We start from the raw sequence: 27,275 nt of genomic DNA on the forward strand, positions 1-27,275 counted from the left end.
ATGAAGGCCGACATTCCATTGGCTTTCTTCACTGCCTGCTGTACCTAAAAAACTAAAAGTAAAGAGTAAGGTTGAAAGAAGTTGGAAAGCTTAGCTGAGGGAGCACCAAGTAAATCGGGGATGGCCATCTCTTGTCAAACTCCTGTGATGCATAAAGGAGTAGGTTGCCGCTGTTGTTTGCGTATGCTTGTGAGCAGGCTAGGGCCCTAGCTCCCACACCGCCGTGCGCTACACCTGCCCCGCACAGACACTATCCCACACACACTAGGAACAATTTACTGAAGCCTATTTACCTACACACCTGCACGTCTTTGTAGTGTGGGAGGAAACCGGAGCACCCAGAGAAAACCACGCGGTCACAGGGAGAACGTACAACCTCCGTGCAGACAGCACCCGTAGTCATGTGGGAAAATAACTGCAGATGCTGGTTCAAATTGAAGGAAGACACAAAATGTTGGAGTAACTCAGCGGGTCAGGTTGCGTCTCAGGAGAGAAGAAATGGGTGACGTTTTGGGGTCAAGCCCTTCTTCAGACATTCTTCCGACTTCAGACTTGTTTTGTCTATACCTTTTAGCCCAAATTTTTAAAAGTCACCCATTCCTTCTCTCCCGAGATGCTGCCTGACCCGCTGAGTTACTCCAGCGTTTTGTGCACCCGTAGTCATGATCTACCTAGCATGTGAAGCCTGGGTGTGGCAGAGGAAACCCGCAGAAGGTTCGACGGGCAGAAAGACGATCCCAGCAAAGCGTCGTGGTGCGCAAACAGGGCAGAGTGAGATACGTAGGACACTTCTAACCATCCACTGCATCCTGACCTGTCCCCAGCCGTCTCCACTATGTCTTGCTGCTGGGGCCCGATAGGCCAGGACAAGAGAGTGAGGCCGACCATCTGCGCAAGTCCCCCTCACTTAAATCCAAGCCAAGCGCAAGTCAGGACTTCAACCTCGGCCAGCGTACACACCGCGGCTGGCAATGATCCCAATCCAGAACAAGGGGCCACAGTTTAAGAATAAGGGGTAGGCCATTTAGAACTGAGATGAGGAAAAACTTTTTCAGTCAGAGAGTTGTGAATCTGTGGAATTCTCTGTCTCAGAAGGCAGTGGAGGCCAATTCTCTGAATGCATTCAAGAGAGAGCTAGATAGAGCTCTTAAGGATAGCGGAGTCAGGGGGTATGGGGAGAAGGCAGGAACGGGGTACTGATTGAGAATGATCAACCATGATCACACTGAATAGCGGTGCTGGCTCGAAGGGCCGAATGGCCTCCTCCTGCACCTATTGTCTATAAGACTGAAAGTGAAGTCATGGTCATCTGCGAACCCGGAGGACGAACAATAACAACAACAGTCTTGCTCAAAGCTGGGTCTCTGGTGCTGTAAGGCAGCAACTCTACCACTGCGCCACTGTGCCACCCCTCATTTCACCGTGATATTGCTGTTCGAAATCTGCTTTTGTTTCTTGTGAAGGTTTGCATTTCCTTGTAACCAGAGAATGGCGACACGTGGAACTCATTATTTGTGTGCATGTGTTTGCAGGCAAACAGCAACTGGCAATCAGTGACGTTGTCACAGCTCATTGCGCCCCATTCCACCGCTGTGCTGTTGAGAGTGCAGCTAACCGCAAGACCAGAAGGGTATGGGTTCACTGTGAAATGGAGTGCAGATTTTGGGTTGCAGATCGAAACAGCAGAGAACACGGGTCTCCAGCCTAATGATAGGTAATCATATTTACATCAAAAACGTCTCCGATTCAGATCAGTGGATATTTTTAATAATATCTATATTATAGATTCTTGATTAGACATTAGACAGTAGGAGCAGGTGTAGGCCATTCGGCCCTTCGCGCCAGTACCGCCATTCACTGTGATCATGGTGGATCATCCACAATTAGTACCCCGTTCCTGCATTCTCCCCAATATCCCTTGACTAATCTCTTTAAGAGCTCTATCAAATTCTCTCTTGAAAGCATCCAGAGAATTGGCCGCCACTGCCTTCTGTGGCAGACAACTCCACAGATTCACAACTCTCTCGGTGAAAAAAGTTTTTCCTCATCTCTGTTCAAAATGGCCTACCCCTTATTCTTAAACTGTAGCCCCTGGTTCTGGACTCCCCCAACATCGGGAACATGTTTCCTGTCTCTCGATTAGTACAGGTGTCAGAGGTTATGGGGAGAAGGAAGGAGAATGGGGTTAGGAGGGAGAGATAGATCAGCCATGATTGAATGGCGGAGTAGACTTGATGGGCCAAATGGCCCAATTCTACTCCTATTCCTTATGACCTTATGATGCTGGACTTCTGAAACCAAGACAGAAAGTATTAAAAACATTTAACATGACCGGCAGCATATATGGAGAGAGAAACAGGATTAATGTCTCGGGTCAATGATGATTCATCAGATCTCAAACTGCAACATTTTAAAATAATCTTAGAAAGACACATAGTGTTGGAGTATCTCAGCAGGTAAGGCAGCATCTCTGGAGAACATGGAAAGGTGATGTTTCTGTTCGGGACCATTCTTAAGACTATCCTTCAGTGATGTTGCCTGACCTGCTGAGTTACTCCAGCACTTTGTGTCTTTTTTTGTAAACCAGCATCTGCAGTTCCTGGTGCCTACATTAAAATAATAGTTTAGGTTATCAACATAAAACATGAAATCTTTGCACATAATGATAACCTTGGACACTTGGACAACATTGGCATTCTCTTTCACTTCAAAGTTTTTCCTTTCTCTACTAATTAAAACACACTTTTCCAGTGCTCGAACTTGTGACTTTAGTTTGTAATGCTTAAGGATTCACATTTATCAAATTTTATTGTCAGCAATTGGGATTCCTGAACACTGTGGAAGGTGGCACGGTGGCACAGCGGTAGAGTTGCTGCCTCACAGCGCCAGAGACCCAGGTTCGATCCTGACTACGGGTGCTGTCTGTATGGAGTTTGTACGTTCTCCCCATGACCTGCGTGGGTTTTCTCTGGGTGCTCCGTTTACATCGCACATTCCACATAGGTTTGTAGGATAATTGGCTTCTGTAAAATTGTAAATTTGTGTCAGATAGTGTTGAGTAGGAAAATAACTGCAGATGCTGGTTGAAATCGAAGGTAGACACAAAATGCTGGAGTAACTCAGCGGGTCAGGCAGCATCTCAGGAGAGAAGGAAGGAGTTCTTCAGACTGATGTCAGGGGAGGGGGATCACTGGGGTGTATGGAGTATAGGGTGATCGCTGGTCGGCGTGGACTCGTGGTTCAACCAGGCACCGTTTATCAGTTGTATCTCTGTGTCAACTGTTTTTCCCGTTGCATCTCTAAAGTCTAAACAATACCTTCACTCTTTAGTTTGACAATAGACAATAGGTGCAGGTGGCCATTTGGCCCTTCGAGCCAGCATCGCCATTCAATGTGATCATGGCTGATCATTCTTAATCAGTACCCCGTTCCTGCCTTCTCCCATACCCCCTGACTCCGCTATCCTTAAGAGCTCTACCTAGCTCTCTCTTGAATGCATTCAGAGAATTGGCCTCCACTGCCTTCTGAGGCAGAGAATTCCACAGATTCACAACTCTCTGACTGAAAAAGTTTTTCCTCATCTCAGTTCTAAATGGCCTACCCCTTATTCTTAAACTGTGGCCCCTGGTTCTGGACTCCCCCAACATTGGGAACACGTTTCCTGCCTCTAATGTGTCCAACCCCTTAATAATCTTATACGTTTCGATAAGATCTCCTCTCATCCTTCTAAATTCCAGTGTATACAAGCCTAGTCGCTCCAGTCTTTCAACATATGATAGTCCCGCCATTCCGGGAATTAACCTAGTAAACCTACGCTGCACACCCTCAATAGCAAGAGTTTGCTTTCTTTTTTTGCTTGCAGGCTCGTGGCAGTGAATGGAGTCTGTGTGCTGAGTGTCTTGGAAGATGAGCTCGGGTCCTATCTTACCACCCCGACTGCACAAATTCTGGCACTGCGCAATCCTGCTCCCTCCAACCCAGGAAGCCTCAACCGGGGTGAGACAGATGATGTGCCAAAACCTGATTGGGTTCTTGAATAATGGCGACACGGTAGCGGTAACGGTAGAGTTGCTGCCTCACAGCGCCAGTGACCCGGCTTCAATATTGAGTACGGGTGCCGACTGTACGGAGTTCGTACGTTCTCCCCGTGACCGCGTATGTTTTCTCCAGGAGTTCTGGTTTCACACTCCAAAGACATGCAGGTTTGAAGGTCGATTGGCTTGGTTAAATTGTAAATTGTCCCGAGCGTGCATGTTTCCACCCTGTACCTCTAAACTAAAGACAGCTCCTGCTATGAATTATTATTATAAGAGCAAGGGCAACCAAACAAAAGATAAAAAATGAAAAGATTTTGTTGCATGTGGCATTTAGAAAATTGAGGAATAAGCATCGGCCCAAGCAAGATATGGCAATTGGTCTCTAGCTGTGAAATACCACAATTTGTGTTTCTTAATAGTAATGTCGGTGTGGTACAGGTAACATTTGCAGAATTTTAGCAGTCAGCATCATCTCTCCATTCACAATGTAGTCGTCAATATTTGAGTTTAGTTTATTGTCACGAGAAAATGTTTTGTTGCGTGCTAACCGATCAGCGGAAAGACAATACAGGATTACAATCGAGCTGCCCACAGTGTACAGAGCATAGTTAAAGTAAGAAATGTTGCTTTTGGAGTAAAGGTTTAACCTGCTCACTGCCAAGTTTTTTTCCCCCACTCTTGGCCATGAACAGAGTACTCAGGGGTGGCACTGAACAGGTTAAACAGGTGGAGTGACTGTAATGCATGATTGCAGATTCACTTCTGTGACCAGCACACAAAGAGTCGCCTGGGTTGGGCGCCATCTTGCTTCGAATTTTGAGCCAATGTAACATCGCAATGGCTCATCCACAATTCCATAAGAGATCCACAGAGGACCCCATCTCTCAGGCTCTTCACACTGTCCTGACTCACCTGGAGAGACAGGGCACGTACGTGAGGATGCTATTCATTGACTATAGCTCTGCCTTCAACACGGTCATCCCCACCAAGCTCATCACCAAACTCCACCAGCTAGGCCTCTCAGCTCGTCGTTATGCGACTGGATCCTGGACTTCCTGCTGGAGCGACCGCAGGCAGTGAGAATGGGCCCGCACCTGTCCTCCACTATCACCCTGAGTACAGGCACACCACAGGGCTGTGTTCTGAGCCCCATGCTCTACTCCCTAATCACACACGACTGTGTTCCTGCATTCGACTCCAACACCATTGTCAAGTTTGCAGACGACACAACGGTGATCGGGCTGATCACCAACGGTAATGAAACAAAATACAGAGCGGAGGTGCAGAACCTGGCGGACTGGTGCTCTGATAACAACCTGTCCCTAAATACCACCAAGCCCATGGAGCTGATCATCAACTTCCGTAGGTCACACAACGGGGAATATGCCCCGATCTTCATCAATGGGGACAGTGTGGAGAGAGTGTCCAGCTTCAAGTTTCTGGGCACTCACATTTCGGAGGACCTAACATGGTCCACTAACACTACTGCGCTGGTCAAGAAGGCACAGCAACGACTGTTCTACCTAAGAACACTGAAGAAGTCTGGTCTACCCCAACAGCTGCTGACGACCTTCTACCGCTGCACCATAGAGAGCATCCTAACACATGGCATCCCTGTGTGGTATCTCAGCTGCACAAAGGCAGAGAGGAAAGCTCTTCAGCGGGTAGTCCATAGAGCTCAGCGGACCATCGGAACACAGCCTTGGAGGGCATCTACAACACACGATGCCTCAGAAAAGCCACCAGCATCCACAAAGACTCTTCACACCCCTGCAACAGTCTGTTCGAACGTCTACCATCGGGCAGACGATACAAGGCCTTCTACGCCCACCTCCAGACTCAGGAACAGCTTCATCCCCAGGGCCATAGCTGCTATGAACTGGTCCTGCTGAGCCGGATGGTCACATCGCACAGTGAACCGGCACAGATCTACTTGCATTTTATTCTGCTTTAAAACTGTTCTAATTTGTTTCATTGGGTTGTTTAAATTAATACTGACTAGCTAATTAATTTATTGCATCGTATGGGAGGTGCATTCCCAATCTCGTTGTACCCCTGTACAATGACAATAAAGATATATTGTATTGTATTGTAAGTTGTTATCTCCCCATGTCTAATGTCATCATTAAACTGAGTTGTTAAAGAACAGGTATTCCTTCAACTAGGGGTGGAAAGTGACACCTTGGAAATCTACTAATACCTCATTTTTCATCCAATTCGTAATTCACTAATTTACACAAGGTGCAGTCTAACAAAATAAACTCATAGACCTATTCATCAAATTTCAAAAATTACCGCACAGAGTTTCATTGTGACACAGACGGGAAACAGACCCTTTAGTCCAACTTGTCCATGCTGACCAAGGTCCCTTCCTGAGCTCGTCCCATTTGTCTGCATTTGTCCCATATGCCTCTAAACCCCTTTCACTCAGATCTAATGGGCTCATCGGTGTAATGGAACCAAAACTGTACGAATGTGTAGAAAGGAACTGCAGATGCTGGCTTACACTGAAGAGACACAAAGTGCTGGAGTAACTCAGTGGATCAGGCAGTATCTCTGGAGAACATGGATACGTGACATTTCGGTTCGGGTCCCATCTTCAGAATCTGACTCAAAACTGTTGAAGCCGTGGCAAAAAGCCTACCAAGGGTCAGAGAGAGATGCATGGAAACAGGCCCTTTGACCCACCAAGTACACACCAACTTTCAACCATTTCCACTTTCTAAATCTTCCCATGTTCCCAATTTAGTTACAATTTAGTGCCCAATTAACCTACCAACACACACATCTTTGGGCTGTGGGAGGAGATCGCAATACCCAGAGGAAACACGAATAGTCACAGGTCCTGGACACGATTAAACATTGCTTAGAAGCAACAACTTTCGTATGCCATTTTAAAATCTTCCATGAATTCTTCTTTATGTGGATGGGAAATTAATGTTGTTAGTTATTAAGTTTAATATCAAGAATTGGAAATGTATTGGAGAAATGAAGGAGCTTGGCAGCACAGCACTGATATTGCATCAGGTAAGTGAAAGTGCCCAGAAAAACCAACGTGGCTTAACATGTAGGACAAGACGACAGAAACCCCCCCCCCCCTCCAAAAATACAGGGAGGAGCGGTAGAGTTGCTGCCTCAAAGCACCAGAGACGGGTTCAATCCTGACTAAGGGTGTTGTCTGTACGGAGTTTGTACGTTCTCCGAGACGACGTGGGTCTCCTCCGGGCGCTCCGGTTTTCTCCCATACTCCAAAGCCGTGCAGGTTTGTAGGTCAATTGGTTTTGGTAAAATTGTAAATTGTCACTAGTGCACGAGGATCGCTGATCGGAGCGGGCTTGGTGGGCTGAAGGGACGGTTTCTGCGCTGTATCTCTAAAGTCTAAAGTATCTGCAATGCAACATTATCATTTGATGCTTCAACCTCAGAACCGACATGACCTTTGTTCAAACTTTAAATAATTGCCTGCGGATTTATTAGTGGAGCTCAGACAGGACTATCGTTTAATACTCTAAGCAGCCCAATGCAAAAGACATCGGGGGGGGGGGGACGGGGGGGGGGGGGACACTCGGGAAGTCATTAATTATCACAGCTTTTCCAGCCACCATGAAGGAGTTCAAGGTCATAATTGATCCTTGACTGGATTTTCACAGTGCTTATGTTAAGCTGAAGGAACTTCACAGTTCATTTCCATTGGGAAGGGTTTCATTGCGAGTTCAAAACAAGCTGAAACCTTACAGTTAACAGCAGGAAGATAACGCACGGAATTGGACCAAGACTAGAGCTTTGCAGCACAACCGAGGTAACTGCAAACTTGGGAAAAACTTTTGCAAGAGATATTGGGACAGTAATGAATACAGCATGCCGTGCCATATGAGACAACAGAATGCAATTGTTGATCATACTCAAGTGTAAAATACTGCAGAACATGACCATTCACAACTTGATGCTCTGGCTGCATGTTTTCCATTTGACCATGTGGGTTTCCTCTGAGTGCTCCAATTCCTCCCATGTCCAAAAAGACTTAAGACCTAAGAGATACAGCACAGAACCAATGATCACAATGAATGGCGGTGCAGGATCGAAGGGCCGAATGGCCTCCTCCTGCACCTATTTTCCATGTTTCTATGAAACAGGCCCTTCATCCCAGCTGTTATCAGACAACTGAATCATCCTACCACTACCAGAGAGCAGTGCTGAACTACTATCTACCTCTTTGATGACCCTCGGACTATCGTTGATTGGACTCTGCTGGCTTTACCTTGCACTAAAAGTTATTCTCTTATCATGTATCTGTACAATGTAAATGGATCTATTGTATTCATGTATTGGCTTTCTGCTGACTGGTTAACACACAACAAAACCTTTTCAATGTACCTCAGTACACATGACAATAAACTAAACTGAAACCTAGGCCATGCCGACCAGCGATCATCATGTACACTAACACTATCCTACACACTCGGGACAATTTAAACAAAACCAATTAACTTACAAACCCGTATGTCTTTGGAGCGTGGGAGAAAACCAGAGCACCCGGAGAAAACCCACCAGGTCACAGGGAGAACGTACAAGCTCCGTACAGACAACAACTGTAGTCAGGCGCTGTAAGGCCACTGTGCTGCCCTGCAGTTTGAGAGATCTATTGGCCATTGTAGATCGTCCTCAGTGTGTAGGTGACTGGTTGGTTCAAGAGGGAACTGATGAGAATATGGGGAGAATAAAACACAAGATTAATGTACATTTGGTGGGATGGTCTAGAACCAGTGGCAATAGCCTCAGAATTAAAGGACGTACCTTTAGAAAGGAGATGAGGAGGAAATTCTTTAGTCAGAGGGTGGTGAATCCGTGAAATTAATTGCCACAGAAGGCTGTGGAGGCCAATTCAATGGATATTTTTAAGGCAATGATTGATAAGATTCTTGATTAGTACGGGTGCCAGGGGTTATGGGGAGAAGGCAGGAGAATGGGGTTGAGAGGAAGAGATAGATCAGCCATGAATGAATGGTGGAGTATACGATGGACCGAATGGCCTCATTCTGCTCCTATCACTCATGAATGGTGGGTTTCAATGCAAAGCTTTCAGATCTCCTAAATCTTTAAACATGCAATTTATTTTTCTATTTTCAGAAATGGATTCTTAAAGAGCCGGAATGAAATAAAATAATGCCCTCGTATTACTTTGGGAACTTTTGAACATTATACTTAATGCCCAGCAAAACCTCTGATGATGCAGTTTAGATTATTGTATTCAGAAACTTAAAATATATAAAATATGATGGATGTGTGAACCAAAGGACCTTTTTGCCATGCTCTATCCTTCAACCAATCAATTTGAAAAATCAAATGGGAGAGAGGGACATATGCATTATAGAGATTTATTTATTAGCTTATTTATTGGTTTATTATGGTTAATTCCCGGAATGGCGGGACTATCATATGTTGAAAGACTGGAGCGACTAGGCTTGTACACACTGGAATGTAGAAGGATGAGAGGAGATCTTATCAAAACGTATAAGATTATTAAGGGGTTGGACACGTTAGAGGCAGGAAACATGTTCCCAATGTTGGGGGAGTCCAGAACAAGGGGCCACAGTTTAAGAATAAGGGGTAGGCCATTTAGAACTGAGATGAGGAAAAACTTTTTCAGTCAGAGAGTTGTGAATCTGTGGAATTCTCTGCCTCAGAAGGCAGTGGAGGCCAATTCTCTGAATGCATTCAAGAGAGAGCTGGATAGAGCTCTTAAGGATAGTGGAGTCAGGGGGTATGGGGAGAAGGCAGGAACGGGGTACTGATTGAGAATGATCAGCCATGATCACATTGAATGGCGGTGCTGGCTCGAAGGGCCGAATGACCTCCTCCTGCACCTATTGTCTATTATTGTCATTTATACCAGGGTAGTGATTTTTTTTTGTTGCATGGTATCCTGGCAAACCATGCCATAATTACAGTGACAAGAAAGAAAAACAAACAGAACACAGAATATAGTGTCACGCTGAAGAGAAAGTGCAGATAAAGAAAGCGCAACGGCCTCAATGGGGTAGATTGGGAGATCAGGAATTTAACCTTGGCATAAGAGGTTAATTTACGAGTCTGATAACAGCAGGAATGAAGCCGTTCTCAAATCTTGTCATAAAATGATGGAGTAACTCAGCAGGACAGGCAGCGTCTCTGGAGAGAAGGAATGGGTGACGTTTTGGATCGAAGGATCTCCCATTCCTTATTTCCAGATATGCTGCCTATCCTGCTGAGTTACTCCAGCATTTTGTGTCTATCTTCGGTGTAAACCAGCATCTACAGTTCCTTCCTACATGTTCCTGAATCTGATGGTACGTGCTTTCAAGCTTTTGTATTGTTTGCCCGATGGAAGACTGGGGAAGAGAAAATGAATGGAGAGGGGATGGGAGGGCTTTAGCGTGTATGGAGAATGTATTTTTCAGCGTGTTGGTTGTGAATCCTTTGACGGTACTGGACCTGTATTCGCTGGTGTTTAGAAGAATGAGGGGGGACCTCATTGAAATGTACCGAATAGTGAAAGTCTTGGATAGAGTGGATATGGAGAGGATGTTTCCACTAGTGCGAGAGTCTAAGACTAGAGGTAATAGCCTCAGAATTAAAGGCACTCCTTTAGGAAGGAGATGGAAGAATTTCTTTAGTCAGAGGGTGGTGAATCTGTGGAATTCTTTGCCACAGAAGGCTGTGGAGGCCAAGTCAATGGATATTTTTAAGGCAGAGATGGATAGATTATTGATTAGTACGGGTTTCAGGGGTTATGGGGAGGAAAATGGGGTTAGGAGGGAGAGATAGATCAGCCATGATTGAATGGCGGAGTAAACTTGATTGGCTGAATGGCCTAATTCTGCTCCTATCACACGACCTTAACTTAGCAGTAAGCATTCAATTTAGAAGTATATTAATGGTCATGCACCGTGGAAATAGGTCCTTGATCCCAATGGAACACTACAAAATACAGCAGGCAGTTAACTGGTAATTAGTTCACACTTTTAATCATCGACACAGCAATTCCTCTTGTCACACTTTATTAAAAAGTTTTAAACTGCAAAAAATCCTTTCCAAAAAATATTGATTACAGAAGCCATGATCAAATCACCATTTCCTGCAACACTGAAATTTTTCTCAACATACCACTTAAATAAACATAGTTAAAACTGTACATGACTATGTTTGAAAATCCATGTATAATGATGTTACTTACAAATTTAATTTAAGGCAATTTTAGAAAATGTGCTAAAACAATCTGAATATCAATTACAGAATATAATTAGAATTAAATATCTTTGAAAAACCTTCAAATATCGAGGGCTGGACTTAAAGAGAAACTTGTGCGTGAAAAATAAAATAGAAACATCATGGTATGTTGGAAGCATGTTGATGCGATCGAGTTAAAGTGCTTCAAGAGTCTAGTTGTGACTTCATCCAGATTTCTTATTCTGCAAGCTGAACATATAGACACATTTAACATGACAATATAGACACATTAAACATGAAATTCAGAGCAGCTTCAAGTAGGGGAACCACAATTTAGTTATACAGCATGGAAACAGGTCCTTTGGCCCACCGAATCCATACGACCATCGATCCCCACACATTACGCTATCCTACACACACTGGGGACAATTTACATTTATACCAAGCCAATTAACCTACAAACCCATACGTCTTTGGAGTTTGGGTGGAAACCAGAGATCCCGGAGAAAACCCACGCGGGTCACGGGGAGAACGTCCAAACTCTGTACAGACAGCACCCTTAGGCAGAATCGAACCTGGGTCCCTGGCGCTGCAAGGTAGCAACTCAACTGCTGCGCCACCGTGCCGACTAACAGTTAGTCATTTATACTCTTCTTGCATCAAAGTGTTAGCAGTCTCAAAACATGAATGCTCCTTCAAATTCACAATTCAATACTTCTGAGGCACTGTAAATATTTACGGCCCATTTTATTAGATGCATGTACAGAATCTGAAAGCATTAACTATTCCATAAAATATTACTTACTCCATTTAATTACTCAAAACAAATCTGAAACTAAAACAGACAAGCTGCTACACTGCCCCACCTGACGGCATTTCAGAATGGCAAGAACACTTACTTGTAGTTGACCAAGCGGCTCCCTTGTGCGATCTGTGCTGCTTCATTCGTGAAGTGACAGGCAAACAAAAGCCAATTTCTAGGCTGGACCTTGTACGCAAATCGCATGAAAAGCAAGGAATAACAACACAAGGCTGTAAAAGAGAACAGAAGTAGGTTATTTCGCAACGCACTAGCCCTTCAGAATATGGGACAAATGCTAACTTCACAGAGATGCCAATTAGACCAGTGTTGGGCTCAAACTACAGTAATGTTTGCTACAGTATGCCGAAGCAATTGCAAGTTAGAGACCAACATATATTAAAAATCAGATGCAATCTATAAGTAGGAAAAATAAATGATAAGTTTGAATAAGTCAATCTAATAATCAATTTCAATACTCAAAAATGATTGGAAAAGATATTTATAAAAACTTTCAAAAATAAACAGCTCCCAGCCCTTCCCCAAAAAGATAATAATCTTTTATGTAATGGATCTATTAAACTTCTATCTCTTTCAGAAACTTTCAGTTATCCAAAAGATAAATAATGCGAGGAAACAAAGAGTTTTGAATAAAATCTCAGCTAATACCCGGAATTATAAAGGCTAAAACCGAACAGATTTATTAACTTATTTGTAATGGCATTATTCATTATAAGAAATAGACCATGTACAAAATAGAGAAGGGTTTGACTTTGTCAAAAATTTCCCTGGGCCCACATTCATAACAGGTGGCTTGAATCTTAGATAAAGGATAATTAGGAAAAGTTCTACATTACATCAATTTGTTTATGTAGAACAGTTTGTAAATCTGTAACATATATCAAGACACCAAAAGGTAAAAAAACAAACAAACATCGCAATTAAATGTGGAGAACCACATTCCAGGAAGGCCTGGATAGAGTGGTTGTGGATAGGATCTTTGCACTAGTGGGAGAGTCTAGGACCAGAGGCCTACCCAAAAGGACATGCCTTAAGGAAGGAGATGAGGAGGAATTTCTTTAGTCAGAGGGTGGTGAATCTGTGGAATTCATTGCCACAGAAGGCTGTGGAGGTCAAGTCAATGGATATTTTTAAGGCAGAGATTGGTAGATTCTTGATTAGTACGGGTGTCAGGGGTTATGGGGAGAAGGCAGGAGAATGGGGTTAAGAGGGAGAGATAAATCAGCCATGATTGAATAGTAGACTTGAAAGGAGTAGACTTGAAAGGCCAAATCGCTAATTCTGCTCCGATCACTTATGAACCATGGCATAAGAAAAGAAAACTAGCATCTCACTTGTATTGAAAATATCCAAATGATTAAAGTCCATGTAAGTTACTAAGTCACCCAATCGCTACTATAACATAGGGCAGAGCACAAATTGTGTGAGTGGTGGGGCATTTAAGTGGAGCAATAAAAGATCAATTAATCTCGAGTGTGCATTTAATTTTAAAACACTTTAATTTCTGCCAAACATTAATATGCATAGATTTAAGACCCTGCATGTAGAGTATCATTTGACTATAAAAGAGAACATTGTTTACATGGCATATTATGTGCTTGGCCTAAGTAAACAGTAGAATGGCACAAAACAGGGATACTGCCTCACGAAAGATTCAACCCAAGCAGTTTCCTCACTTTCAATGTCCAGTTTAATTCATTGTCACATGGCCCGAGGCACAGTGAAAAGCTTTTTATTGGTGCCATCTAGTCAGCAGAAAGACGACACAAGATTACAATCGAGCCGCTACAGTGTACAGATACATGATAAGGGAATAACATTTAGTGCAAGATAAAGCCAGCAAAGTCCGATGAAGGATAGTCCGAGGGTCATCAACGAGGTAAACAGTAGCTCAGCATTGCTTTCTGGTTGCGTGTTTGAGGTGGGCTTATTTAAGCAGAGATTTTAAACCAAGTACAAACATGAAGTACAGAAGTGTTTTTTTACAGGTACAACTTTCTTTCCCAAGGTTACATGTACGTGTAAACAATGGACGGACTCCCAAACCACATGGGTTATTTTAAATCAGGTGCGATTCAAGTAGTTTAAATTTCCCCTTCATGGCCCATGCAACCCTCCAACCTGGACACATTAATTTACCTTCTCACCTAAAAAGTTGGCAACTGCAGACTTTATCAGAGGCACTCTGATGTAAGGCTGCAAGTCACAGGAGTTGAATTAGGCCATACAGCCCACGGAGACTACTCCGCCATTCAATCATGGCTTATCTGTCTGCCCCTCTTAAAACCATTCTCCTGCCTTCTCCCCCATAAACCCTGACATCCTTACTAATCAAGAATGTCAATCTCCGCTTTAAAAATACCCACTGACTTGGTCTCCACAGATTCATCACCCTCTGAATAAAGAAATCCCTCATCTCATTTCTGAAGGTACTTCCTTTTATTTGGAGGCTGTACTCTCTGGTCATAGACTCTCCCACTAGTGAAAACATCCTCTTCACATCCACTCTATCGAGTCCTTTTGCTATTCGGTGAGTTTCAAAGAGGCTACCCCGCATCATTCTAAACTCCAACGAGTACAGGCCCAGAGCCTTCAAATCACGCATACACTTACACTTGCTTTGACTTACCAAATGTCATTCTGCCACTGATGATCTCAGGACTTTTTCTCATATCACTGAAGGCAGCAATGGGCAGTCCCCAGTTGGCCACAGGACCCCAAAAGTGCTGCAGAACAAGAGAACCAAAAATCAAAACCACGCTACTTTCTCAAATCATTTAAATCACAACTTTAGTTGAGTTTATTTTTGTCACGTGTACCGAGGTACAGTAAAGAGCCTTTGTTTCCATGCTATTCAGAAAAGACTATACACGAATACAATCATAGAAAATGGGGCAGGAGTAGGCCATTCGAGCCAGCACCGCCATTTAATATGATCATGGGTGATCATCCTAAGTCAGTACCTGCTTTCTCCCCATTTCCCTTGATTCCGTTAGCCCCAAGAGCTATATCTAACTCACTCTTGAAATCACCCAGTGAATTGGCCTCGACTGCCTTCTGCGGCAGTGAATTCCACAAATTTCCAACTCTCTGGGTGAAAGAGTTTTTCTTCATCTCAGTCCTAAATGCCTTATTCTTAATCAAGTAGTCCACAGCTAAAGGATGCAACATTTAGTGCAAGATATAACAATGAAATCCCTCGAAGTCTGATTAAAGACATTTCAACGGTAGATGAGGCAGATGGGAGTTTGAAAACCACTTACAACGTTGAGCTTGCACTTGATGAACTAATTCCTTACACAACAATATTCTTGCAGCCTACAAAAAGTAACACATTACACCACTGAATGTGGTGTACCCTTTAAAATAAAACAGCCAATATAGGAAAGTTATTTCTTCTTAAATAAATTGTTAATAAAATGGTGGAACAAAAGTATTGAAACTTGGGCAGCACAGTGGCACAGCTGGCAGAGAGCTATCATCTCACAGCACCAGAGACCCACGAACTATCCTGACCTCTGGTGCTGTCTGTACAGAATTTGCACATTCTCCCTGTGACCGTGTGGGCTTTGCCCAGGTGCTCAGATTTCCTCCCACATCCCAAAGACATGCGGGTTTGTAGGTTAATTGCCTCTAGTGTGCAGGGGGAGAGGATGCAAAAATCTGACGCCAAACCAGAAGAGACATCTGAAGAGGTGATCACAAGCTTGATGAAGGGAATATTTTTTAAAAGCTCTTCTTTAAAGAGTCGGGGAATAAATTATGGAGCTTCAGTTGCAGGCAGCTGAAGCCATAGATGTTGACCATGAGAGAAGCCACCAGAAATGGAGTAGCACGGAGATTGTACTGGGCTTTATCATTGCAGTATACCACAGATATAGGAAGGCAGTTGCTACAGAGAGATCAAATAAAGTAACCATGCAGAAAAATGTTTAAATCAAATGAAATCTATGCCAAACTTTAATATATTTAAAGAAGAAGACTGCCAAAGGTGGGGGATCACATTAGGCAAACAGCAGAACTCAACATAAACGCTGTAGAATAGAAGACGGAATACCAGCTGGAGAATAGATAAATCCAGGACTAACAGGGAATAACTGCTTTAGCATCAAGGTTTGGGGGCAGAGTTATAAAAACACAGTAAATGTCTTTCCAGCCAAAGGATATTAGAAACACTTATCCATAACCACCAGAAGAGAGCAGAGCAAGGTCAATATTTTTTTTGTCAATATTAAAAGACAGAGGTTAGTTTAGAGATACAGCAAGAAAATAGGTCCTTCGGCCCACTGAGTCCGCGCTGACCAGCGATCCCCGCACACTAACGCTATCCTACAGACACAAGGGACTATTTACATTTATCCCAAGCCAATTAATCTACAAACATGAACATCTATGGAGTGTGGGAGGAAACTGGTGATCCCGGAGCAAAGCCATGCAGGTCACGGGGAGAACATACAAACTCTGTGCAGACAAGCATCGTAGTCAGGATTGAACCTGGGTCGCTGGCGTTGCAAGGTAGCAACTTTACCGCTGCACTATCGTACGGCCTGTTAGGGCAGATAAATAGAATTGAGGTGCAGTCCGGCCGTGATTTAAGTGAATGGCAGCAAAGGGCTTTTCACACCCGCAATACTAAGTGCCTGTGTGGCTCAGTGCCCAAGAGACGAACTGTAAATAGTCTAAGAATCCATAAAAGATAATAACGCTTCTTCTACTGAGCCATCAGCAAGTTCATCTAGGTCATAAAATATGGACGATGGTGAGCCTCAACAGAAAAGACTGCCAGGAAACTGGTTTCAGTCACCTGCTTTGCAAAATAAAAGTGGTTTCCCTTGAGATCTACGATGCACACAGACACAGATGGCCAGATTCATTTAAGTGTCTATCATCTTCACACATAACATCAAACTGAAAACAAAGCTTAATATGAAAACTGTAATTGTAAAAGTAAATGAGTAATGCATTAAGAATGACTTTCACTTACCGTACTGGTTAATAGTTTATCCAATGCGATGTTCATTGAAGAAGGGAAAAAGGAAAAAACAGAAAGAAGTTATTTTTTGTCGTGTTCATATAATCTAAAATATTACTAGTTTTGTAGAATCAAGGTAGATAATGGAGGTAATTCTGTAGTTTCAGCTTTTATATCAGGTTTTCAGCATCCTCAGCAAGTTAAATCTGATAAATAGACTTTACTTCAGAGAAACAGTGTGGAAACAGGCCCTTCAGGCAACGAGTCCATGCCAACCAGCGATACACCAGCACTATCCTACACTGTGGACAATTTCTACAACTTACCAAAGCTAATTAACTCACAAACCTCCATGTCTTTGGAGTGTGGGAGGAATCTGGAGCACCCAGAGAAAAGCCATGTGGTCACAGGGAGAACGTATGAACTCCACACGGACAGCACCTAAGATCAGGATCGAGCCCGGATCTCTGGCGCTGTAAGGGAACAACTGTACTGCTGAGCCACATGCCGCCCTCAATTGTTTCCTAATATTATTTACATGGGTGATGTGCTGATGAATACCAACTAAAAAGACAGAGGTTGGTGGGTGCCTATAACATTCTGGCAGTGGAGAAGGCAGATACGATGGAGGAGTACAGGCAGCTTTTGGATAGGCATGTGGATATGCAGGGAATGGTGGGATATGGATCATGTGCAGGCAGAGGAGATTAGTACAACTTGGCATCATGTTCAGCACAGATATTGTGGGTCAAAGGGCCTATTCCTATGCTATATTTTTTAATGTTCTAGATGGAACAATAACAGCAACATGGAGATAGAGATGACGGATTTGATGACGCTTCAGAGACTTGATTTACCATAGGGGTGTATACACTAATTGAAACTGGCTTCCAAGACAGAACGTGTTTGATAATGAGGCAACAGCATTAAAAACAGCTCATCTGTAATCACAAAACAGTCAGTTGACAAAACTCGCATTAAAATGCAAATTGAATTGAATTGCCTGAGGTTTCATGGACTGATTTCACTTACTTTGAAAGCCACATAGTCAAAGGTTGCAAAATGTTAAAACTGTTTTTCATTTAAGAGTAAGCAGAAAAATTAGTTTAAAAAAAATCAAAATGATTAAATAAATGCAAAATTATAAATTTTTAATTTAATATTGTGCAAAGTTTGAGCCTTAAGGAATTTTCTTTCAGGATAGACTTAAATTGTAAATTATTGGATTCTCCAAGTAGAAAACACCAATTCATAGAGCGCTTAACTGTCAAAGACATGCTGCAGAGGACAAAGTAGCTGTACTAAAAAAGACACAAAGTGCTAGAGCAACTCAGCGGGTCAGGCAACATCTGTGAAGAACATGGATAGATGACGTCTTGGGTCAGGACTCTTCTTCAGACTGAAGAAAGGTCCCGACCTAAAATGTCACGTGTCCTAATTCTCCAGAGGTGCTGCTTGACCCGCTGAGTTACTCTAGCACTTTGTGTCTTTTTTTGTAAGCCAGCAACTGCAGTTCCTTGCGTCCACAGGAGTTGCACTGAGATACAAGTCAAATCTAAGCAAGTTGTCCACTTCAGTGTCCTTTACTCGGTCATGCTCAAAACCTTCAACGTTGACAAGACTGCATGGTTTGGAACACACAATGAGTCAATGCACTTGATAATTATTTGAATTCCTGGAAAAAATGTAAATTGACTTTCATCTAAAATTAAATGAGATCTGTCTCAGCTGTTACACTGACTTAATACTTCAAGCACAGGCAACTGAAGGTCAAATTTCTGAACTAAATTTAGAGGTGTGAATAACTTCACATGATTTATGTATAACTTGTATAGCCAGCAGTCTGTTGTTTGCTGAGATATAGACGTCAACTTCATAATCATAATTCCCATTAAACATGCTCCAGTTGTAATTTTATAAAAGTTACAAAGGCACACTTCCATTGTGGACTTATTTTAAATCCCTTGCAGCATTATTTTTTATAAAAAGAACCAAATTATTGTAGAGGAACAGCTTGTATGTGTATCACTCAAGTTTAATTAAAATGGTTGCTGTTATGTAAGGTTTACAATAGAAAGGGATTTATTTATTAAAATCTAAAATTAAGATTAATGAAAATTAAAATTAAAACTTAAATAATATCTGATGTACTTTAACTGAAATTACTCTACTAGTAAATGTAAATAAAAGCAAAATAACCAAATGATCAAAGAAAAATACACTTAATATTGAAATTTAAAATGACTTAAATATATATCCTTGCTATGTGAAGGATACCCTGATGTGTTTTACACTGTAGATTAAACAAGAGAAGCAAAATATTAGAGGACACGAGGAAGGGCATTTTCTTTCTTAACACTTGCAATGCCGAGTTAGAATTTTCCTCTATTAAAATATCTTTAGTCAAGATGTAGAATGGGAAGATAGACACAAAAAGCTGGAGTAACTCAGAGGGACAGGCAGCATCTCTGGAGAGAAGGAATGGGTGACTTCGGGCCGAGACCCTTTTTCGGACTGGTTAGGGATGGGAATGTTCTGTGTGAAGTATACGATTGTCATTCATATACCACTGGTCTCACTGGACATACACCTGAAGGACATTTGTTTTTGATTTCTATTTAATATTCTCAGTTTTGCTTCAGCAGTGCAAAATTTAAAAAAAACAGCAATAGTATTTTGTAAACTATTAATGCAGCAAATAACATTGATGAGCAAGGCCATACACACATCTTCACAAAGAAACAGCAAAGGAGGTGGTTCAAGTTTTTAGTTGCATATTAATAAGCTGTTGTAAACACAATTAGGATGGTTTAAGCATTACAAATTGACTCGAGAAGATCTGGCTCAGGTATGTCACATAATGGAGACACGTGATCAGATTTACGGAATGGCGGGACTATCATATGTTGAACGACTGGAGCGACTAGGCTTGTATACACTGGAATTTAGAAGGATGAGAGGAGATCTTATCGAAACGTATAAGATTATTAAGGGGTTGGACACGTTAGAGGCAGGAAACATGTTCCCAATGTTGGGGGAGTCCAGAACAAGGGGCCACAGTTTAAGAATAAGGGGTAGGCCATTTAGAACTGAGATGTGGAAAAACGTTTTCAGTCAGAGTTGTGAATCTGTGGAATTCTCTGCCTCAGAAGGCAGTGGAGGCCAATTCTCTGAATGCATTCAAGAGAGAGCTAGATAGAGCTCTTAAGGATAGCGGAGCAGGGGGTATGGGGAGAAGGCAGGAACGGGGTACTGATTGAGAATGATCAGCCATGATCACATTGAATGGCGGTGCTGGCTCGAAGGGCCAAATGGCCGAATGGCCTCCTCCTGCACCTATTGTCTATTTTCACTATCTCCTTGCGACTGCAGGTTCTTGAAAATATACAAAACTCCCACAATCTCTTCACCAAATAAAACTCTACAACAATTAAAACAATTACATTCCACAAGTATTCAATCTGTGAAACAGTTGTTCCTACCCACATTGGTGGGAAATGAAAAAGTTATCAATTCTATGTTAAGAGTGATCGAGATTTTTTATTAGAAATGAAGCAACCAAATACCTATGTTCATGTGCATAATCTGTAACTACCAGACTGGAGCTGCAGATTATAAATACAATTTATTCAGATTTCATAGTTTTATATTTCAAAATTATTTTCACACAGACACTGCTGTGGATTATTATTTTCTAAAATAAGAATTGATTACCTAAGAAAGATAGCACTATGTACAAAGTATCACGACAACAGGTTACACAATAGAATGACATCAGTGAAAGAACGACCGAATGCAGTAAGAAAGTCCAAGGTAAACACCGTTTCAACACGGCAAGTAACACATGGGCAATAACATTAACTTCTTGTGTGTAAGAGGCATCACTTGATTAAGTTTTCCAAAATGTCTTACATTTTCAGAGTGTGGTCGGTATATGGAAAAAATTGCCAGGAGTAAGTTGAGGCAAGAAACATAGAAAAACAGGTACAGGAGTAGGCCATTCGGCCCTTCGAGCCAGCACTACCAAGTACCATTACCACATTTAAAAGATACTAGACCAAGTGGACCCGTTGGGCCCAAACCTCTCCTGCATTGGTGCAGCACCCTCTGCTCTCCTCTCCACCACTCTTTAGGGAACACACCCCCTTAGCAACTGGGGTTAGAGGAGACAGTTGAGGTCAGTGGCAATGAATGACATGGGTAAACACCTCCTGTGGTCACCACAAATGGGTATGTTTCCCTTTTTAAAGATTATGGTGATGATGAGACCACTTGACATGCCTTCCTCTTCCCAGGGATGAGAAATGAAGTGATTTAAATTTTACATTACCAAATTTAAGAACTGTAAAGATGGACACAAAGTGCTGGAGTAACTCAGGGGGTCAGGCAGTATTTAAGCTCTGGATGGCCTTTACAGGAGATTTGACACAACACGATTGTCAGCAATCAATGCTGAATCTGTGGACTTGCCTCCCACCATCAATCTTTAGCTCATGGCTCTGCTCTTGCACCTTGGCCTTCAAACACCCGTGGAGCAGTTTCCTTTCCCTTGCGGCCTGGATGCATTTTCAATCTGAAACCCCTTTCCCAGGCTGGTTCTATCTGCCCATCATCTCCCTTCCCATCTGGCTCCACCTCTCACTCACCAGCCTCTTCCCACCTCTGACATACTGGTAATCATTCCTCGCTAGGTCCTGATACAGGGTTTTGCCATGAAATGTCAACTTACACCTTTCGCATTCACAGATGAGTTATAAATGTATCTCCTACAGCTTTCTCTTGTTGGATGGACTGCTGGGAGTTCAGCCTTTTTGTCATCCGAGTAAAACAATATTAAGGTCAAGAATTCAAACAAGGCACAAAGCTCAGTGCCCCCTTGTCTCCAATGTACTTCCAAGACATTGTTTGCCTACAGGAGACAATTCAAAGCAATGTAGAGATACCACAACAATTGCCCCAGTCAAAGCCCTCCAAATCCATTGGTGGGATATGTGATGCAACATTGGCAGGCTCTCCCAGGCAGAGACCCTCAGCACTGAATCCTAATTACATGCAGCCTGGCAGGCAATAAAGGTGGTGAGCAATCAACATCAAGCTTTCAAAAATAACAAGGGATCTGTTGAAATATCACTGATCTCATACAACTAAAAGTAACAAAGGGCTATTTTTGAGTCAACCACAGGATCGTGCATAGAGTTAAAATAGGGATTAGATGAGTGACAAAGTATTCTATTATTGAGCAGCAAAACAGAATTGATTTTTAAATAAATACACTATATTACAAATTAGAATTTTAATTGGATCATGGATTTGCAAACTAAACTTGCAAATGACAAATCTACGCAACCCATTAAATAACAATTATACAAAACAGATGCCTTATCCAAAATAACGATTTCAAGAATGACAATTGTTTAGCGCTACATTAAGATTACAATTGCATCACAATGGAATAACTGGTAGAGCTGCTGCCTCTCAACACCAGAAACCTAAGTTTGACCTCAACGTCAGCTGCTGTCCATGTGGAGTTTGCACACTCTCGCTGTAATGCACGAGTTCCCTCCAGGTGCTCCGGTTTCTTCCCTCGTCCCAAAGACGAGCAGCCATGATCACATTGAATGGCGGTGCTAGCGCGAAGGGCCGAATGCACGAAGGGCTACTCCTGCACCTATTGTCTATTGGCTTTGTATGTTAATTGGCCACTGTAAATTGCTCCTAATGCATCGAGAGTGGATGTGAAAGTGGGATAACACAGAACTAGTGTGATCAGGTTATTGATGGTCGGTGTGGGCTTGGTGGACCAAAGGGCCTGTTTCCATGCCGTATCTCAAAACTAAACTAATTCAGTCTAACACAAGTGAAAAGCAATTTTCAGAGTAAGGCATCTGGAAACATCATACTGATTTAAGATGATGGGAAACATAGAGTCAAATGCATTGCTATCTTGTCCCAACTGTTAGAAATGTCCATGTTTGAACCTCACTCTTCTAATAGGCAGTAATACACATTTACAGGACACATTGACGACACAGTGGTTAAATTACATTGGATAAAAGTTGAGAGAAATTTAAATCCTATCATACGATTGACTATTGACTATTGAAGCTATAGAATTTAATTTGATAACCTAGAACCATCAACAAATACTAGCCTCAGTAACAATGACAATAAAACGACAAGGTTGGTGTAACAATATCTGGCTCATTGAATGAAATCCACATACAATGCGACTTCAGACACGGAGCAATGTGAGTTGATTGTTAATTACCCTGCAAACTGGCTCAGCAGGCCAAATGCTGGCCTTGCAAGCGAAATCCACACCTCAAATAATGAATTAAGAAACAAGATATTCACTAGCATTTTCAAATCTTGTTTCCTGGTCTCTGAGCATTTACATTTCTAGCTGTCCAAACACAGCACATTTGGAGAGTTAATGCACAATGCAATAGAATTCCACCCGGCTTGAACTAAATTATATTTTCTAATCCTCGTTGTAAATATGTTATGTCCCCAAGAAAATGTCCACTTAACCTTCACTCTCAAATCAATAAAATATTTGGAGGTTGCAACAAATTAGGAATGTAGCCGAATAAATCTTTACATTCCACACAAGGATCTCTCGCCCAACTTTATTTCCTTCAATCTTTTCTTCCTATTTCATGTTTTTATCCCTCCATCATACACAGTTCTCCTTTAAATCTACCAGCAACTCACCACAATTGTTTGTGGTGGCAACGTTCACAATCAAAATTCTCATTGATTAAACTTGTTTCTCCCAAAGTCCTACCTGGATTTAATAGTGGCATCTGACTGCTACTATAGTCTTTTATGCCAATGTAAAATATCAATCTCATTAAAGTTAATAGATCACCTCTGGTCATGTTTCTGCAGATTGCATGCAAAATACTTGAAACCATAATAGGACACTTAAATTATATGACATACTATTTTCTTATCATAGATCGTTGCATATTGGAAGCTTCATGAGAGCCCAAAGCCTCATGGCTAATCTTCTACCACCAATTCTTGTCAGAAGGCTCAACACTTGGTTGTGAAAAGTTCACTGATCCCAGGTTCTGACTGTCCTCAGGGTTAAGTATGCACAGCTCAATACAATAAGAATGACTACAGTTCATTGACTTCAGTAAAAGAATAGAGGCATCATTTTTATAGCACCTTTCAGTCTCTGGTCATCCATAACCACTTAACAGCAAATTACTAGTAAACACGGACGCAGAAGGATATGGTATAGAAAGTCACAGTGTTGGTTTGAGGAAACAGATGAGGTCCTTCGCTTTGTGCCAATGGACTTGTCCATATTCAAGGACCAAGCAGCCAACTTAACTGAGACTACCACTGCCATCTCAGGCTTCATCGGTAAGTTTGCAGAGGAATGCGCGCCAAAGACGACAATATGTGTTCCACATGGATGAACCACAAGGTCCATTCCCGGGTGAAGTCCAAGTCTGCAGCATTCAAGTCAAACAATCCAGAGCGGCATAAGAAATCTACGTGTGACCTTGGCAAAGCTGTCAAGGGAGAATTGTGGACTGAGCTGGAGTCGCAAGATACCCAATTGTGGCAAGGCCGGCATGCTAAAATGGGCTACAGACCGAAGACGGGCATTCACTAGCAACAATGCATTCAATGCCAGCTTTGAATGGAATGTCATCTTCTGGCCTGCTAGCCTTGGGTACGCCTGTACCAATGGTTACCATCAAATCACCCGTTCCAAGAGTAAAACCGTAAAAAGTAACTGGCCCGTTTAGAGCATCTCGAGAGTACATGGATAGGTGATGTTCGGGATGGGACAAGTCTGAAGAAGGGTCCTGACCCGAAACATCATCTATACATTTTTAATTCGCTGTTAAGAAGGGTCCCGACCAGAAACGTAATCTGTCCATTCCCTCCACAGATGCTGCCTGACCCGCTGAGTTCCTCCAACACTTTTCATAAACCTTTACAATATTGTTTTATATCTTGCTCGTTAACATATTTCTTTGTCAATTTCTCAGTCACTTTTCATTGATTTTCAAAACCCTCCAAACCTTCCAGCTCATTCCACTTGAGCCGTAATTGGTTGCCATCATTAATTCTAATGTTACCCCAGTTATACTACTTCTACTTCCATTTCCCAAAGCTTAGGAACCTACACTGCACTCTCTCAATAGCAATAATGTCCTTCCTCAAATTAGGAGACCAAAATTGCACACAATATCCAGGTGCGTTCTCACCAGGGTCCTGTGGTTCACCGAGATCTTCGGTTTCCTCCCACACTCCAAAGACGTACAGGTATGTAGGTTAATTGGCTGGGCAAATGTGAAAATTGTCCCTGATGGGTGTAGGATAGTGTTAGTGTGCGGGGATCGCTGGGCGATGCGGACCCGGTGGGCCGAAGGGCCTGTTTCTGCGCTGTATCTCTAAATCCAAAAATCTAAATGTAAATGTTCAACTGCAGTAGGATCTCCTTGCTCCTAAACTCAAATCATCTCGCAATGAAGGCCAACATGCTATTAGATTTCTTCACTGCCTGCTGTACCTGCATACGTGACTCATGCACAAGCACACACAGGTCTCGTTGCACCTACCCTTTTCCTAATCTGACACCATTCAGATAATAATCTGCCTTCCTGTTCTTGCCACCAATATGGATAACCTCACATAGTAAGTATATGGACAGTAGAAATCTTCATAATGAGAGGAGTTGAGTATAGGAGCAAAGAGGTCCTTCTGCAGTTGTACAGATCCCTGGTGAGACCACACCTGGAGTATTGTGTGCAGTTTTGGTCTCCTTATTTGAGGAAGGACATTCTTACTATTGAGGGAGTGCAGCATAGGTTTGCGAGGATAATTCCCAGGACGGCAGGATGGTCATATGGTGAAAGAATGGAGCTACTGGACTTGTATACAATGGAATTTAAAAGGATGAGAGGGGATTTTATAGAAACATATAAAATTATTAAGGGATTGGCCACGCTAGATGCAGGAAAAATGTTCCCGATGTTGGGGGAGTCCAGAACCAGGGGCCACAGTTTAAGAATAAGGGGTAGGCCATTTAGAACCGAGATGAGGAAAAACTTTTTCACAGAGTTGTGAATTGGTGGAATTCTGTGCCTCAGAGGGCAGTGGAGGCCAATTCACTGGATGCATTCAAAAGAGAGTTAGATGGAGCTCTTAGGGCTAGCAGAATCAAGGGATATGGGGAGAAGGCAGGAACGGGGAACTGATTGTGGATGATCAGCCATGATCACATTGAATGGTGGTGTTGGCTCAGAGTCGAATGGCCTACCCCTGCACCTATTGTCTATGTATTTATGTATGAAAGGTTTAAAGGGATGCGGGCCAAACATGCAAATGGAATTAGTTTAGATGGGACATCTCAGGCATCATGGTCGAGTTGGGCAAAATTGCCTGTTTCTGTGTTGTATGACTCAAAGCAGGGGACTAAAAGGTTAATTCATTCTCCTACAGGAAGTGGAGAGACTGAAAGACTGAATGACCTTGATTGTACACAAAACTTGCAATGACATATCAGCTACATCTCAACAGTCAGTGTTCTGCGTGCCACGGCACAGGGGTGGATGGGCATCTCTTCCTTTGCCCAGTGGGAGAGGGGTGAAGGGACCATTCTCTCCCTACTAACAGGGCAGCCCCCCCCCCCCACAGAGCATCCATGGGACAACCCCCACCCCCTGCCCTGCCCACGGGACAGTACCCCTCCACCCTCTACCCCATAGGGTGCAACTCTCCCACTGCCCACAGGGAAGCATCTACCCCCCTCTACACCTTCCCTCTCTCTCCCCCTGACCTGCGCGAGAAAAAAACACTTATCAAGGTGTTTGCGCAGGAATCAACCAAAACCAGAAGCCACTCGTTCCTCGCCCGTCCACGGAGCACCAGCAGCAACCCCGACCACGGGGCACCGCTTCCTCCCAGTATTAACCCGGGTATCCCCACCAGGCGTCGGTCAGGCCTCCACTCTCCTCGCCAGGCCAGCGCCAACCTCCCTCAGCTCACCTCATGAGATAGTCGCGGAAGTCTTTGCTCTTGACATAGTCAAATGCCTTGCGGGCCACCACTCCGGCCATGTTGAGGGTGATGTATGTGTGTAGGGGGTGAGACGACGGACAGCGACCTCCTCCTTCTCCGCCGCCGCCAACCGCCCACCGGCGCGCTGCACGCCGGGATGGGACAACGGACACGCCTCCTCTTCCGGGGAGGACCCCGAGCTAACCAATCG

The 27,275-nt window shown here is 43.0% G+C and overlaps 1 protein-coding gene across 2 annotated transcripts; it reads right to left on the reverse strand.

The window, feature by feature from the left end:
- Positions 1-11,014: 11,014 nt before the first annotated feature.
- Positions 11,015-27,272, reverse strand: mpc1 (mitochondrial pyruvate carrier 1). 2 transcript variants are annotated; one of them, XM_078405940.1, is made up of 4 exons: positions 27,053-27,272; positions 17,524-17,527; positions 14,693-14,789; positions 12,139-12,275 (listed from the first exon to the last, which is right to left on the reverse strand). In XM_078405940.1, the coding sequence occupies exons 1-4, from the start codon at positions 27,121-27,123 to the stop codon at positions 12,139-12,141; spliced, it is 309 nt and encodes a 102-aa protein (XP_078262066.1). In that variant the 5' UTR covers positions 27,124-27,272. The 2 variants fall into 2 exon arrangements, with proteins under 2 accessions (XP_078262065.1, XP_078262066.1); XM_078405939.1 differs by lacking the exons at positions 17,524-17,527; positions 27,053-27,272 and adding an exon at positions 11,015-11,492 and having other exon boundaries at positions 12,143-12,275; positions 14,693-14,783.
- Positions 27,273-27,275: the final 3 nt, after the last annotated feature.

Source organism: Rhinoraja longicauda, chromosome 9 (assembly GCF_053455715.1).
Source record: "Rhinoraja longicauda isolate Sanriku21f chromosome 9, sRhiLon1.1, whole genome shotgun sequence".
Lineage (NCBI taxonomy): Eukaryota > Metazoa > Chordata > Chondrichthyes > Rajiformes > Arhynchobatidae > Rhinoraja > Rhinoraja longicauda.